Raw genomic sequence first — 14898 nt, forward strand, 5'->3', positions numbered from 1 at the left:
CATGCTCACTGCAAAATCTACAGGTGGAAGACATCAGTGTCATTTCAAAAAACATAATTCACAGCATGTTCAGGAAATCCTTGATTTTGCACACATGCAGAAAACAAAATCTCTTCCCTGACTATACTCTCACATTTTGAAATCCGTGGGAATATTGTTCTCTCAAGTGTCACAAAGGCAAGTGATCTCACTGTTCTGCACCTGCTGCCTCACGCTGTGGCAGTCAAACATGCACCTACAAACCACAGCAAAGCACACAGGTCTCAATCTGGCACATGCATAATGTTTTTCATCTTCAAACCCTCTGAACAAAGGAGGAAATCACATTAATCTTCACAGCACTCGTGAGAGATAAATACAAAATGATTGCTTACCCCGTACGGTGCTTTATCTGAAGATTTTATCTCACAGGACTCTGAACGCAGCTTTTGTGCCTTAGCACAAGGCTAGCAAAACTTCCTGAATTCATTAATGAAAAATAGTCACAGTAATCATTTTTTTTCCAACGACGTCAAAAACGGTCATGAGGCAATCCCTGAAGTTTGTTTTGAAACTGCATTGACAGTTGAGTACATTAAGCTGGAAGCAGAAGTGAAAAGGACCAAAATGGGTCCATTTGCAGCATGTCACAACATATTTCTGTCTGGAACCTCCAGCCTTTCTGATGTTCTGCTTGGCTCTAAATGCCACACTCATGAATTTATACATTAACAGAAGTCAAGCTGTCTAAACAAAGTCTCAGTGAGTGGCTAATGTGCTTCCAGGATGTCAATCTTGGCTGAAGCAGTAAGAGTTTTTGCTTGAATGAATCACCTTGACATCTATGGATACCTATAACAGGGTCAAATGCCATGCATGACTTTCAGGGAAGAGGCACACAAGTTCTTGATGAGCTTTCTGATCTGGCAAAGAGATTAACTGGAAAGCTGTGCTTTGTGGTACGATTATGTCACCATTAAGTCATGAGACTCCTAATAGCAAGGGTGTTGTTAGCATAGACTCTCATCAAGGCTCTACAGCTGCTTGGAAAGCACAGGACCCACTTGCCTAAAGAGAGAACTGATAGAGAAGAGAGAATGAGTACTAAACAAACATGCAAGGAAGATGCACTAGGATGATTAAGGAGTTGGAGCATCTTATATGCTCATGTGAGGAAAGGATGAGAGACTTGGAACCATTCAGCCTGGAGGAGGCTCAGGCAGGATCCCATCAATGTCTACAAATACACGACAGAGGAAATGAAGAAAAAGGAGCCAGAACTAATGAACACAATTTAAAATGTGAATTTCTACCCAAACACAAAACCTGTGAGACACTGGAGCAGGGTGCCCAGAGAGTCTGTGGAATCTCAGTCCCTTGAAGATATTCAAAACCCAGCTGGACAGGGCCCTGGGCAAGCTGCTTTAGCTGACCCTGCTTGAGCAGGGGGTTGAACCAGATGATCAAGGGGTGACTTCCCACATCAACCATTCTGATTCTGAGATGTTTAGTCCAATTTAATTTGCGACTTTGCATATTTAAAATACAAACATAAAACCTCACCAGAGAACACACGCATTGAAGCTTTACTCTTGACACACAACAACAAAGCTTCTCTCAGACTAAAGTTATACCAAAAATTTAAACAATGTGGAAGACAACAGTAATCACTGTAAATCAAGCTAGAAATCCCACTGGTCTTTTTTTCTTTAACTTTTCCAGCAATGCTACACTGCCCAACAGATTCCTAGTATTTGTCATAAAATGTCAATGTCATCAAAATGTTCTGTATCACAGCAAATGCATATAAATGTATATAAAATGCATATCACTGCAGAGTGGGAGATTTTCAACAACAGAGGCTCTGCAGGCAGACTAATATTTTAACATGCTTTTAAAATAGGAAATGTCTATTGTTTACGATCTCTGGTGAATTCTAACATCAAAAATCAACTCTTCATTATTCCTACCTTCCTGAAACATTTCATTACGCCATTATTTATCCAAAAATTACTCCTGACATCACAAAACTACATTACCTTCAGCTGCAGCACTTAATACTGAATGTTTGGTATAAAGAGGGGCCAAGAACACATTTATAGCTCATAGGCTGTGATAGCACTACTAGTGGTAAAACACCTACTGTGAGAGAAGAGATTACAGCAACACAATTTCTCGTTCCCACTGCTGCTGCTTGGCAGAATGGTACACATCTAGATTATGACAGAGATGTGTACCATCACACACACCTCAAGAGGGAAAATACTGCAGAGTGTTGCATGTAATGATACCTTTTAAATGAAACCAGTCCATATGTGCTTGCTGATTGAAATTGCCCAGTTACATGAGATCCATTCAAGAGAACTCTGTGCTGTGACAAATGAGAAGAAGAATGCTACTGAAGAAAAGATGTTTTAAGAAGTCACAAAGCAGAAGAAAGGTGAAAAATGAAGAAACAGAGAAGAGAGTACCAAATCCAACCCAACTATTACTGTTAGCATTGCAGACTGAAGTTTTCAACAATAATTTTTCATTTGCAATACAGAAACGTAACAGGCAGCAAATTGTTCAGCATGTGATGTTTTCATCTCACTCCTGACCGCAAGAACAGCATGTACTGTTGTGTCACACAAAATTCATTACAGGATCAGGATCTTTTATGAAGTGACTGCAGTAACAAACTTCTCCCAGCACATAGCTAGATTTTCTGGGTAAAAAAAGGAATGGAAAAGTCCAAAAGAGCACAGAGAACGTAACTCTTTCTTGAGTAAGAAAAGGTACTCAAATAAATGCATTTACAGTAACAGTGGAAAAAATACAACTTTCTTTTAGTATGCTTTGGTGCATTTCTCAAAGTAAAAGTATTCTCTTCCTGAGAAAGGTTGCCCTGACTACTCCAGATCAAACACCTTGTGTGTTATAGATAATATATGAGAAAACAAAAGCTCAAGAAGGGAGCTAGCAGCCTATTAATATACAGGTTATAATACATATTGTCCTTCGGGGAGACCTCTAAAATGACCGCATCTGAGAACAAGGTTTTCTTTCTCTCTCATCTAGCATGAATACATCATTTCTTCAGAGAAAAGGACTCCTAGCTAGATTAAATGACTTTCCAAGCACCATGATGAAATTTGCCAAAACTTAACATAGTCACAGCATCCGAATTCAGAATAAATTCTACCAGTATTTTAAAAACAAGCATCAGCTTTATTTGTTTTTAAAAAATGTAAGAGGAATTAGAACAGCGTCTATGGGATGCTGCCAAGTCTCCCTTCCTATTCATCTCTGTAATGACCCATATACTACATTGCTGATTTTATTTTTTTCATTTTATTGTATATTCTTCAATCCCAATTTGAGTAGTGACAATGCTCAAACCCACATCTGGTCATAAAGTTTCATTAGAACTGTGTTAATAGAATTTAAACAAATTATGCAAAATAACAAGCATGTTAAATGGTTCTGCACTGAGACACTGACTTCTCAGCAGCTATTTGTTTAAGTGCATGAAGGAGTAATTACATTGCTTCTGAAAGTTTACTTTAAAACAACCAAAACTCTATGACACTAAAATTTTAATAAAATAGCAAGAAATACATTCAAACTCCAAGGGAAAGGATGATCAATAAAAATTCTGCCACTGATACCCATGCAATATCCATGGTTCAAGCAATCCAAGTCTGAGACTTTCGAGACTAGCAATTACATGAACAACTTTTGTCCTTTTGGATACTTTTATCTTCTCACATATTTTCCTATGGGCATTATTTTTTTTTTTTCTAAAAGTTAAGATAATATCAGGGTGTGACAAACAACATCCTGCAATAGGGACACTGATTAGAGATTTCTGGGGAAAAAAAAAAGAAGATTTTCAAGGGAACCATAAAATCCAATTACTGTTGTTCTTACCACTTGTAACCCATAGAACCCAAATGACTTGGGAGAATACCTAATGGAAAACAGTACCCACAACAATAAAATAACAATTATAGGATGCAGAAAACACATTCCCAATCTGCTTCTGAAGTATGAAAAGTTCAGCCATGAACTCATTTTAGAGCTCAGTGCAAAAAAGATAAATAAGAACAAAGTCACATTTCTGTACACTGCCCAGATTCAGTCTCTGGTGAACATAAAAGCAATAACCATATATTCTAATTAATGATATTTCAGGATTAAATGTTTAGAACAAAGCAAAAGATGTCTGAATTTATAACTTGACTGTTCAGTTTGCAGAAATGTTTGCTTTTTACCAGATTCTATAGCTAGCATTTTCACACTTTCGCAAAAAACTTTCGAAGCAGATAAGTAATGTCAAACAAAAAATAAATCCTACCTGTTTCCTCTTCTCAGGGGGAAGGGATGGATCTCCATCCTACAAATAAACAGATGTTATTGGCAAATTACTTCTTAAGCTTTGAGTCTCACTTCTTAATACATAATTTTAAGTAATTTTTTTTTAATTGTTTCAAAAATACTGCATCTTGATTAACACCAATAATGTTCATTTCACCTTACATTTTTTTCTAAGGCTGAATATTTTTTTTGTCTTTCTAAAACAGCAGGTCATTACAAATTTATTTTGCATTGTTTTTCATAACGGTACATTAAGTTGCTGTGGAATAATAATACTGCAGTCAGTTTTTAAATGGAATTATGACTGAAACTAATTTTCTCCAAGCACAAACTGTCTTACTGTGTCTCATATAACAGCCACTACCTCATCGGTGCGGAACAAATGAGTAATAATATGATCAGGACTGTACAACTGCAGGGCTACTATAAACAAGTACCTAAATGCTTTCTACGGCACTCATTATAGAATGCTTTTGATATTCAAGTTGCTTCTTGTCCCCTACTCATGTGGTGTACAATAAGAACAACCTACAATCAGCTCCCGGTACTTCTTTTTCAGGGACTGATGTCGTTCTCGAAGCTGGTTGGCCATGAGCTTATACTGGTCTCTTTCCTGCTGACAAGTGTCCAGCTCTTTGGAGAGGATCAGCAGCGCCTCCTTTTTACTTTCGAGCTTCCTCTTGCACACCAGGTACTGCAGAGGAGAAAAAACAACATGAATCTTACCAGTCACTCCTACCCCAGCCAGTACTAGATTCAACAGTCTCCAGTTTTTCACGGAAAAGATGGAAGACAATTCACTGCACAGAATGAAACTCTGTTACAAATCTTCTTAGCTTATTGTTAATCACTGAAAAGAAATTCGTTATTTCAGAATCATGAAAATCCATTTGCAAGGCCACATGCTCTCCTGATTACCGTGAGTTACAAAATTTAGCAATTCATATTTCCACTCTTTTCCCTCATACGTAATAGAATGAGAAGTCTCACATTTTGGCCTGAAAGCCCAGGAAGGTTGCTGGAAGAAGCAGCCTTTGCAAACGCCCTTTTCTACTTGACTCCACAAGAGCCAGCTCTGCTAGCCACCAGCACTTCCTGCTTCGTTCTCTCTGCCCTCCCTCTTTTCCCCACTACCAGCAATGTCCTCTGGACTCACATTTCTCCCAGGCAATGAAAGAGGGCCCTGTTATGACCAAAAGAGCAGTACGAGTGCCTACCAAAAAGTACCTGAATCATTTTAGTGTGTACCCTATAAACAGTGACAAAGGAAATTACTTCACAAGAATGTGAAATAATGCAGGAATATTGCAAGCATTTGAAAGCAGAGGGAAGATGCAAGTGAGACTTTCTCTCCTTTCACCACCTCTTATGTGTAGGGCTCATACACAAAGAGAAGCAGAGCTTACAAATCTCATTTCTTCTACATTTATCTACTTCACTGCATTTCCCTGTGGAGAGGAAGAGACCAACATCTACAGCAACTGAATTTTACCTATCAGAAGCTTCAGGCAACTTCTTCGATTTAACACAGTGGTCAGTCAGCAGATTCTTCTCACCCACCTCCTGACACTACTCATTCTATGTAATATTTCTAATTCTGATGTTACTCACATGAAATCTGGCACTAAATACACTCTGACTGTGCTCTGCAAGAGACCAGATATCACAGCATTCATGAAAACAATTTATAGTTTCATTACGTACTCTGACAAGAACACTTTGTCATTACGGGCTCTTGCATAAAGCAAGAGCATCAGCACTTCCACACTCTTCAAGTCAATGCTGTTCTTTGGGATAAAAATCATCACCCTTATGTAGAACTTACTTGGAACTGACTTTGTTAACCTCAATTTCAAGGAAATGAGAGAGGGAAAGGAGATTTTAGCACAGTACTACAGACAACATTTTCCAAAAACGGTAAATGCTTAGTTGCAAAAAAGTCGAAAGGGAATGAGAAAAGCAATTCCAAGAAGGATTTGAACTCTCAAAAAGGACACTTCTACCTTGGATTAATTTTATTTCTGGCACTACTGAAGTTGAAATCCTGCCATAAATTTTCTGGATTATGATGCCTTCGCATCAACTTTACAAAGGCAACTGTAACTCTGTACTTATGTCCTTACTGATACCTTACACAAATGTCAAGTCCCCTGATAAAACATGGAAAGGCATCAGAAGCTAAACTTTAATATTGTCAGCAAAAGATTATAGTGACGTGGTAAACTGCCCTAAACTTGATAAAATCATTCTTTCACTTACAGTGAAATACTTGTCTTTGACAATCTATTTTCTCTTTTTCCAGCTTCATCTCATGCCTTAGTCAGTTCAAAAATATGCCTTCACTATATGCTTTGTAAATAAGTACAATCTGACACAGTAATTACAAACAACTCCCCCAGTCAATTAAAAAACACAGAAGCAAAAACCCCAAACCCTGAACCAGCCCCATTCCTGCAAATGGCCACTCATGGGGTGCTGTGTGAAAGTCAGAAGCTCATCTGGACTGTGAGCTAGATCACAGAATCCTTACCAGGCAGGTAACACAGTGACAAACAAAACCTGCTTCTGCCACACCACGATGCATCCTTCAAGGCACACCAGTGGGGCTTCACCTTTTACAGCAGCATTGGCGAGAAAAAGGAAACTCTCCATTATCTGCCATGCCAGCAGTGGCTGAACCCTAAGCAGGATGCAGAAACAGGAGTTCAGCACCTACATGAAAAGCGTAATCGTCTGCTCCTAGCATAGAATAAGTTTTACCTTGGTTAATTAAATGCTGATGATAGACCTTATAGAAGAAAGTGGCCTGGCATCTCTTACTCTGGCTTTTACCATAAAAATCAGCATCTAGTGGGCTTTTTGAAGCCATTTTTGTCTTCTGCACATATTGAGTTTCCCAAATAAGTGGCATAAAAATAGCAATAATATATAGTAATTTGTTTCCATGGGTTTGTGGTACAAGAAACAATAAAGTCACAGCATTCTTGTGGAATTTGATTATTCAGCAGAGCTATGTTTCCAATTCCAATTACCATTTTTGAAAGAAAAACAAATGATAAAAAGAAAGACCTCGAGGAAGTAATTCAATATGGATATGCTTCAGAATATATATTAAAAAAAAAAAAAAAAAAGAAAGAAAAAATTTATTAATTTATTAAAGACCATAAGTTGACTTAACCAGTGTATAACAGATAAGAACTATACTTCCAGAAATGACTGAGTCCCATCAACAGTCTTCTACACATGAGCAAAGGCGTGCAGCCAAGCTGGTATGCTTTCAAAAGGAACATAGGACTTGAAAAGTCTTTATGGAGCAATGCAAGCACTAAGAAAAAATTTCCAACACAGTCTGAGAAAAGGAATTCAACAAATGCTTCTGGCATTTGTACAAAGATTTCTTCCACTGCACTTGACAAAAGAAGGCAATGTCTCACATGCAGCCTATCAGTGAGACAAACAAGTGCACTCTGTTATCTGCTGTAAGAATACGGTATATTCTTGTTATTTTTTGTTTCCTTTTAATTGACATTTCAAAAGAATCTTTGAATTTAAAAAACAAAGTTAAACAAGAACCAGCTACTACGCTTTCAGTCTAAAAGCTACTGTGTACAACTTCTCATATCTGTCTAGTGACTGTTATCTGTATTCGCTGTTATCTGTAATAAAGCAAATTATAATTGCTACAAGGAAGATCATAATAATTAAAGGAATATATATGACATCCTACATTACTGCCTGAACTGCTTTACAGCCAGATAACTACTTTAGAGAAATTGAGTAAAAAAAGACTGACATTACAGGAGAGTGGAGCTACTCCAAGGTGACTCTACATCAAACGCTTACTATTTGTCCACTGCTATTTTTAGTGGTAGATCCGGACACATCTCATTAATGGCACCACAGACATGGTCTAAAAATCAAATGAAGCTGGGACACGTCAAGGTTTTCAACCTTCTTTTTTCAAACAAACAAACTCACCAAATTCCTACCATAAAATAAATTTGTACAAATTACTTGGCTATTTCATGGCAATTGGTGCCAAGAACGAAAATACCTGAGGCTAAAAGCAAAGATATTTTCTCCAAGATCTGCTTTGAAATCAGCGTGGCTCATACTTCATGTTCCCTGAACACTCCAGGATTTTGTGTCCTCCACACGCACGGGACACCATGAGGTACATGGGCCTGGAAATCCATCATTCACCACATCTCAGAGAAACTGTAACATCTATTCAACATCCTTTGGACAATAGATCCAACTACTAATTAACTGCCTTTAGTTTTATCAGATTTCACTTCACTTCGTTCTTGCAGGCAAGTTAGTTGCTCAAGTTGCAAGTGGAAAAGCCCCAAAATGCCCTGCAACATCACTGTCTGGGTTGTTTGCTGGCCAGGTTTTGGTAATGTTGCTTCCCAGAAGTTGGAAGAGTTTAACCTGAAGTTATCTGGAAGAGCCAAGCACTCAAACTCAAAGCAATATGCAATTACTGGCCATTTGCCTCCCATCTCCTATAAAATCCAAAACAACGTACTTACCTTGGCTGTAACACACAGTACCAACTCCTGACCAGCACTTCCTCCTCTAGCTACCTCCTAACTTCTGGAGTTTGACACAAGTTTGTATCATTCACTGTAATGTAGGCAGCTTGCTCAGAATACCACATCTTGTCCTGGCGACAGTATTACACCAAATCAAAGCTTCTGATCCTTTAAGAATTAACATCAAGTCATCTCATTTGGTAACTCAGAACGCCTTCACAACGTGACCCAGCCCGATGTTTGCATACTACTGTTTGCATTACAAACTTCACCATGTTTGTTCCCCAGTGTCCTTGTGACTAGGATTCTATGATTCTATGACTATCTTAGTCCAACCTGGAACATGGAGACATGAGAAGCAGACACTTGCTTTGCTGCCTGAAATGGCAGCAGGCAGGTGTCTAGCACCTCTCACAGTTACCAAGAACTATGGAAAAAAGTAAGTCACAGTGTAAGAACCTTCAGCATTTCCACTCCCTTTCCCAAAGGAGGAAGTCATTAATTACAGTGCCAACTCAATCACCCAGGGACCTCAGAGCATCCATTTCCCTCAATCTGTCCTGGTCTACGGTTGCTGGCATTTGCCCTTATTCTGAAAACCTCTAAGATGACTGGTTCTAAACCCTGCACAATCCCCTCGGATGGGTTTGTTTAACTACACTTCACACCCTCTTTGAGAAGTCAGAAAATTAAAGATACATTGTAGTTATGAAAATCTCACTAATTTTCCTTCCTCTTCTCTTTAGTTTATTGTGCAGCAAAAAAGGCTAAGTTACAGGCAGGTTAAGTTTCTCACTCTTATTCAGAATTCACATCAGGAACACACGGCTATTTCAACCAGAACTACTGCTCAGTAGTTGTAGTTTGGATAAACCATTCCCCAAAACTATTCCTCCAAGTTTTAATCTGGCAATTATTAGGGAAAGAAGCTCAAGAGCACATTCCCTGTGCAGTGCCAAAGATCACACACAGTTAATAATCAAGAAGTAGCCTCTTGAGAATGACAAATTAAATGGAGACTAAATTTCTTCCAACTAATTTTAGGAAGCACAGTCATGCATGAGTAGCAGTAAATAGCATAAAGTAGATGCTACAGTATACGGGAGGTGACAAGGAAAAAGTACCATTTTGACGTTGGATTTAATTCTGAAAACTGGCAAATGCAAGAAGGGAGCCATCAGAAAGAAGGGAGGAGAGCCACTCTAACCTATGAGTATCCTAGGAAACCTGCTTGCTTTCAGTGGAAAACAGGGCCAAAAGTACATGTCCTCCAAGCAGTATGATGTCAGAACTGGTGCCGACTCTGAGGAAAGGTGATGGCAGAACAATCACTGACTTCAGTAGAAAGCACTGTAAAGACTGTACTGACAGAAGTCAGCAAGGACAGAGGTGGTCTTGCACACTATGCAGAAGTGTTTTTTCCCTATCACAAATGATCTTCTGATACTGTTCAACTCATCTCACCACCCCGTGATCATGCAAATACTTATTTCTTTATCACTATTTCTGTCATCATCTCTAGATCACATGAATTCCAAGGCAGATAACATGAAAGTCAAGCAAAAACTGAAATCACTCTCCTCTGTAGCAGAACATTCAGAGTCGGAAGTTTCTACAACCTCTCAAAACTACCTCACCTATCCTCGAACAGCATGCATACACCACAGCTTTCACTCCCATTAACAACATTTAGTTATGCTTCCTCTCATCCATACAGGGAAGAAAACTGAGCCAGTAAGGAATTGACTTACTTAAGTTGTCTAAATTAGTAACTTAGCTTATCCATAAGTCAGACTGGGAAGTAAGCATGGACATTTAAAAATACTTAACAGCAAACAAACAAAACTCCACAATGAAGCTTTTGGTGATCAAAATTATTTTCACAAACTCTTTTCAGTGAAGAGCCCTGTATAACATCTTACCATAGCAGCTTTCTAGCAGCACACTCAACCAAACAAGTAATATCAGCCAAACTAACTTTTTTTCATCCTCTTCCTGGTGGGACAGATATCTTGTTTGCATCATGGATTTTGGTGTGGTTTTTTGTTTTGTTTGTTTGTTTCCCAAATAAAGAAACATTCAAAAACACGTTCAAAGAAATGAGCCCTCCACTTGAGATAGTATTTTGAGATTTATTAAAATCACATGGTTTTGGAGGATTTAGGTCACCATCCCATCTCAGTCCAGCCAGCAAGAAAGTTCTTGCTATGACATTTGTGTCAAACAAACAATTATTAACAGATATTAATTCTACAGCTTTACATTGTCTTTTAAATATCTTAAACATGGGCTATGCAGTAATGCAAATGGTAGACAAAAATCCAGACTTCAGGCAGACTTCTTGTATAATATAACAGAGTGCTTTACCTCTATGTATATCCACCCATGAAGAATTCTTGAACTCTGCTCAGGAGTGGGCAAAAACTACGTAGATTCTCACTCCTGTAGCTTGCTCTTTTGTATTTAGTTTTCAAGATGGAAAGAATGACTCCTTCTGTTCCTTCAGTATTTGCAAAGTTGGCTTTTACCCAGCATGCCTTTCTATGTCAACCTATTCAAAGTTAATGACTATTCAAGATACATATGGCACAAAGACTGTTGAGCCAGGTGCACACTGTGCCTGAAAGGCTGTAGCACAAGTGGAAACCACTTGTAAGCACGGAGGCCAAACACATGCACGAAGCTGGTGATGAGCATTATAAAAGCAGTGAAAGAGATGTGAAAGAGCACGCTGCAGAAGGCGCTAGAGTGGAACAAGAGAAAAAAAGACAAAAACAGTAAACACAGAAAAAGAAAACACTGAAGTAAGCAAGCACTCCTTCTAATGAAGAATAAAGAGCCAAACTACAGAGATATACAATTGTGTGTACAAGTGTTTGTCTATACACCTATCTGTAAGGATCAAAACTGCACTCTGCCACTTTTCCTAACACCTGCAACACCAGACTTAAAAATCTTACAGTTGCTTTGACAAGTATTTCAACAGAAGTGCCTTACAGCTTTCAAATTTGGAGGACCAAGTGTGTGGAAATGAACAAGTACGTCACATTGATTTGAACCTACTGGCTTCTGGCCTTTTAGGTGAAGATTTTATATCCCACTCTGCGTTTTAACTGTCCATCAGCTGTGTGAGTGTGTTTGTTTAGAGCTACCAAGTCTGCTCCTGCAAGTGTTAAACCTTATGCTTTGACAGTGCCTCAAAATGCTTGTATAATGTGTACAAAACAAATTTTAAATTGCCTAACTGAAACTAAGAGCTCTGGAAACTAAGCTCTATATCTTACCCTGAAATTACATGTTGAGAAATTGAGTAAATCAGAAAAACAAATTACAATTTACTTAATAAGCCAGAGCCACTTTCTCACAGACCCCCTAGCACGTAAACGGGTAGATCACACAAAATTAATCACAATAGTGGAAGAAGTATGAAGGCAGAAGAGAAACTGTATCACTGTCACTGTGTTCTACAGACTTCACGTAGAAACAAAGCTTACAGCCTGCTGTAGGAACAGATAGAAGGGATGTCACTACGTCTGTTTTTGAAAAACAAAAACAAAAAAAACAACAGGAATTATATGTATGCTACAGTATTTGCAGGAATGTAGCTTAGCACAGCCATTAAACTTTGCTACAATCAAGAAACTTTCAAAAAAGTGTTCAATTTCTGGATTGAGTTTTTAGGTTAAATCATAACAGAAGTCAAAAAGTTCTACAGTAACTCTAGAGGGCATTCAGAGCTGAGAACAGAGCTGTTCGCTTTGAAAACACCTTGTGAACTGTTAGTAGTTCTTACCCTTCCCTGACACACAACACTATCCCTGCCCACAAACAAAACTCCCATTTGGGAAGGGAGATGGCAGTTGCAGTGCTGCACAACCACGTACTGAAAGCGTGCCTTTCACTTTCTTATGGGTTATCTTGTGCGTTTGAAAGCATGGTGTGTATGGAAAGACTTCAGTTCTGAATGCAGCGCACAATTCCGGCACTCATGAATTCCGAATTCATTGGGACACGTCAGGTTTGGCACTGAACACGTGGACCTTTGACAGGGCCTTAGGCCATGTTTAAAAGCATAGCAGAAGCAAAGCCCTCCAGAAAGAGCAGTTTACTTCTGCGGATGGTACTCTGAAACAGTTAGGTTCTCATTTAGACACGAGCCTTTTGTGAAGGCAAAACAAAGTTTTGTTTTTTAGCTGTAAAAGTAAAATGGTATTTTGACGTTCTAAAGCAATTCCATAAATCAGAATGCCAAACTAGTCAGAACAGCATGGTATTGCCTACTGAATTGGCTTAACGTTGACGATACTCCTTAAATGATCCTGGTGTCATGTCGGTTTGAGTCTGGTAACATCTCTCAGATGAACGTGTGCACTTGTAGACATCGAAGAACTTTTAATATGGAAGCAGCAGATAGCATTTGCTAATCTTTACCCTGAAAATCCACTTCTACCTGCATTAATGGCACCGTGGATGACAACACCCTGCCGTTTACGGTGCGAGCACTCCAAACGCTGAAGCGCCCGCTCCGTCCCGCCGTGCCCGCAGCTCGCAATGCCACGCTGGCGGCAGGGCTGCAGGTGCCGGACCTCCCGGCTTCTGTCAGCACGAGGCCTGAGGCCTCAGATTCGCCCGGCTGTCAAACCAACAGCAGCGGTGTCACCGGTGCGGACACACCGCCTTCCAGCGAGCGAACGGGAGTTAAGGCGGGCGAACCGAGCGGCAGGGCCGGCTACGAGCCGGAGGAGGCAGCGCCGAGCGGGCTCACGCCGTGCAGCAGCGGCCGCACCCCGCCCCGCTCGGCCCTGCGCGGCTCAACCTCCCGCCCCGCGTCCCCGTCGCTCCCCGGCTGGGGCCCGCAGCCGGAGCTCCGCCGCACCGCGGCCCGCACCGCGGCCCGCCCCTCACCTGGCGGGTCCCCGCACCCTCCCGCCGCCTCACCTCGCTCACCAGCCCCTGCCAGTCGCTCTCGCTGCGGTGGGAGCTCATGGCTCCGGCCGGCGTACGGCTGCGAGCGCCTCCGCCCGCACCGGCGCGGCCTTCCGCCGAGCGGCCCGCGGGGAGAGGCGGGGCCTGGCCGGGCCGCGGAGCTGGGCCCGGGCCGCCTCCGCGCTCCGAAGGCGCCGTGCGCGGTCGGGCGCCGGGGGCGGCCTGGGCAAGGCACGGCTAGCCCCGCGTGGAAGGAGCGGCCCGAGGACCGCTGGTGTCACCGGCGGAAGCACGGCAGCCCGAGCGCGCTGGGGACGCGGTGCTCTCCACTCGTCCGGGGGCCTCGGGGGCTCTACGTACCCTCATCTGAGCAGCGAACGCAGCTGCAGCGTAGTGCGTCCTCACAGACAAAATCCACCCAAGGCACGACCGCCTCAAAAATGCCTAAACTGGGAAGTCCGGGTACGCTGTGGGGGACAGGAATTGGATGGATCGAGAACCTCAGATCAAAACAAACAAGTGAAAATCATAAAATGGCTTAGGTTGGAAGGGACCTTAAGGGCCATCGAATTCCAACCCCTGATACACGCATGGCCATCTTCCGCTAGATTAGACTGCATAAAGCTCCATCCAACCTGACCTTGAATAATTCTAGGGATGGGGCATCCACAGCTTCACTGGGCAACCAGTTCCAATGCCTCACCACCATCATACTGAATATTTTTTTCCCCAACGTCTAATCTAAATCTGCCCTCTTCTAACTCAAAACAATTACCCCTTTTCCTATCATATCTGTCCACAAGGAAGAGTCCATTTTCTATCTTTCCCACAAGTCCTCTTTAAAATACTGGAAGGTCTCCACAAAGCTTTCTCTTCTCCTGGTGGAATAACCCCTACTCTCTCAGCCTGTCTTCATCAGAAAAGTTCTCCAGCTCTTTGATCATCTCCATGGCCCTCCTGGGAACTCACTCCAACAGATCCCTGTCCTGCTTATTTTGGGGTTCTCAGAGGTGAACACAGCACTCATGGTGATGTCTCACAGCAGTGGAGTGGAGGGGAAGGATCACCTCTCTCACCTTGCTGGCCGTGGTTCTCT

At 41.2% G+C, this 14898-nt stretch overlaps 1 protein-coding gene across 3 annotated transcripts in view; it reads right to left on the reverse strand.

Annotated features, from left to right (window-relative positions):
- Positions 1-13895, reverse strand: part of CCDC149 (coiled-coil domain containing 149) — a 52001-nt gene extending 38106 nt beyond the window's left edge. For 2 of the 3 annotated variants that reach the window (XM_042812426.1, XM_042812424.1), the window contains exons 1-3: positions 13815-13895; positions 4871-5032; positions 4319-4357 (exon numbers count right to left, since the gene is read on the reverse strand). In XM_042812426.1, the coding sequence (XP_042668360.1) occupies positions 4319-4357; positions 4871-5032; positions 13815-13862 (249 nt within the window). In that variant the 5' untranslated portion in view covers positions 13863-13895. The remainder of the gene's footprint in view (positions 1-4318; positions 4358-4870; positions 5033-13814) is intronic. The other variant, XM_042812427.1, reaches the window with a different exon arrangement.
- Positions 13896-14898: the final 1003 nt, after the last annotated feature.

The sequence above is a fragment of the Centrocercus urophasianus genome, unplaced genomic scaffold (assembly GCF_019232065.1).
Source record: "Centrocercus urophasianus isolate 14NV4802_14NV808 unplaced genomic scaffold, USGS_Curo_1.0 seq_13, whole genome shotgun sequence".
NCBI classification, from domain to species: domain Eukaryota; kingdom Metazoa; phylum Chordata; class Aves; order Galliformes; family Phasianidae; genus Centrocercus; species Centrocercus urophasianus.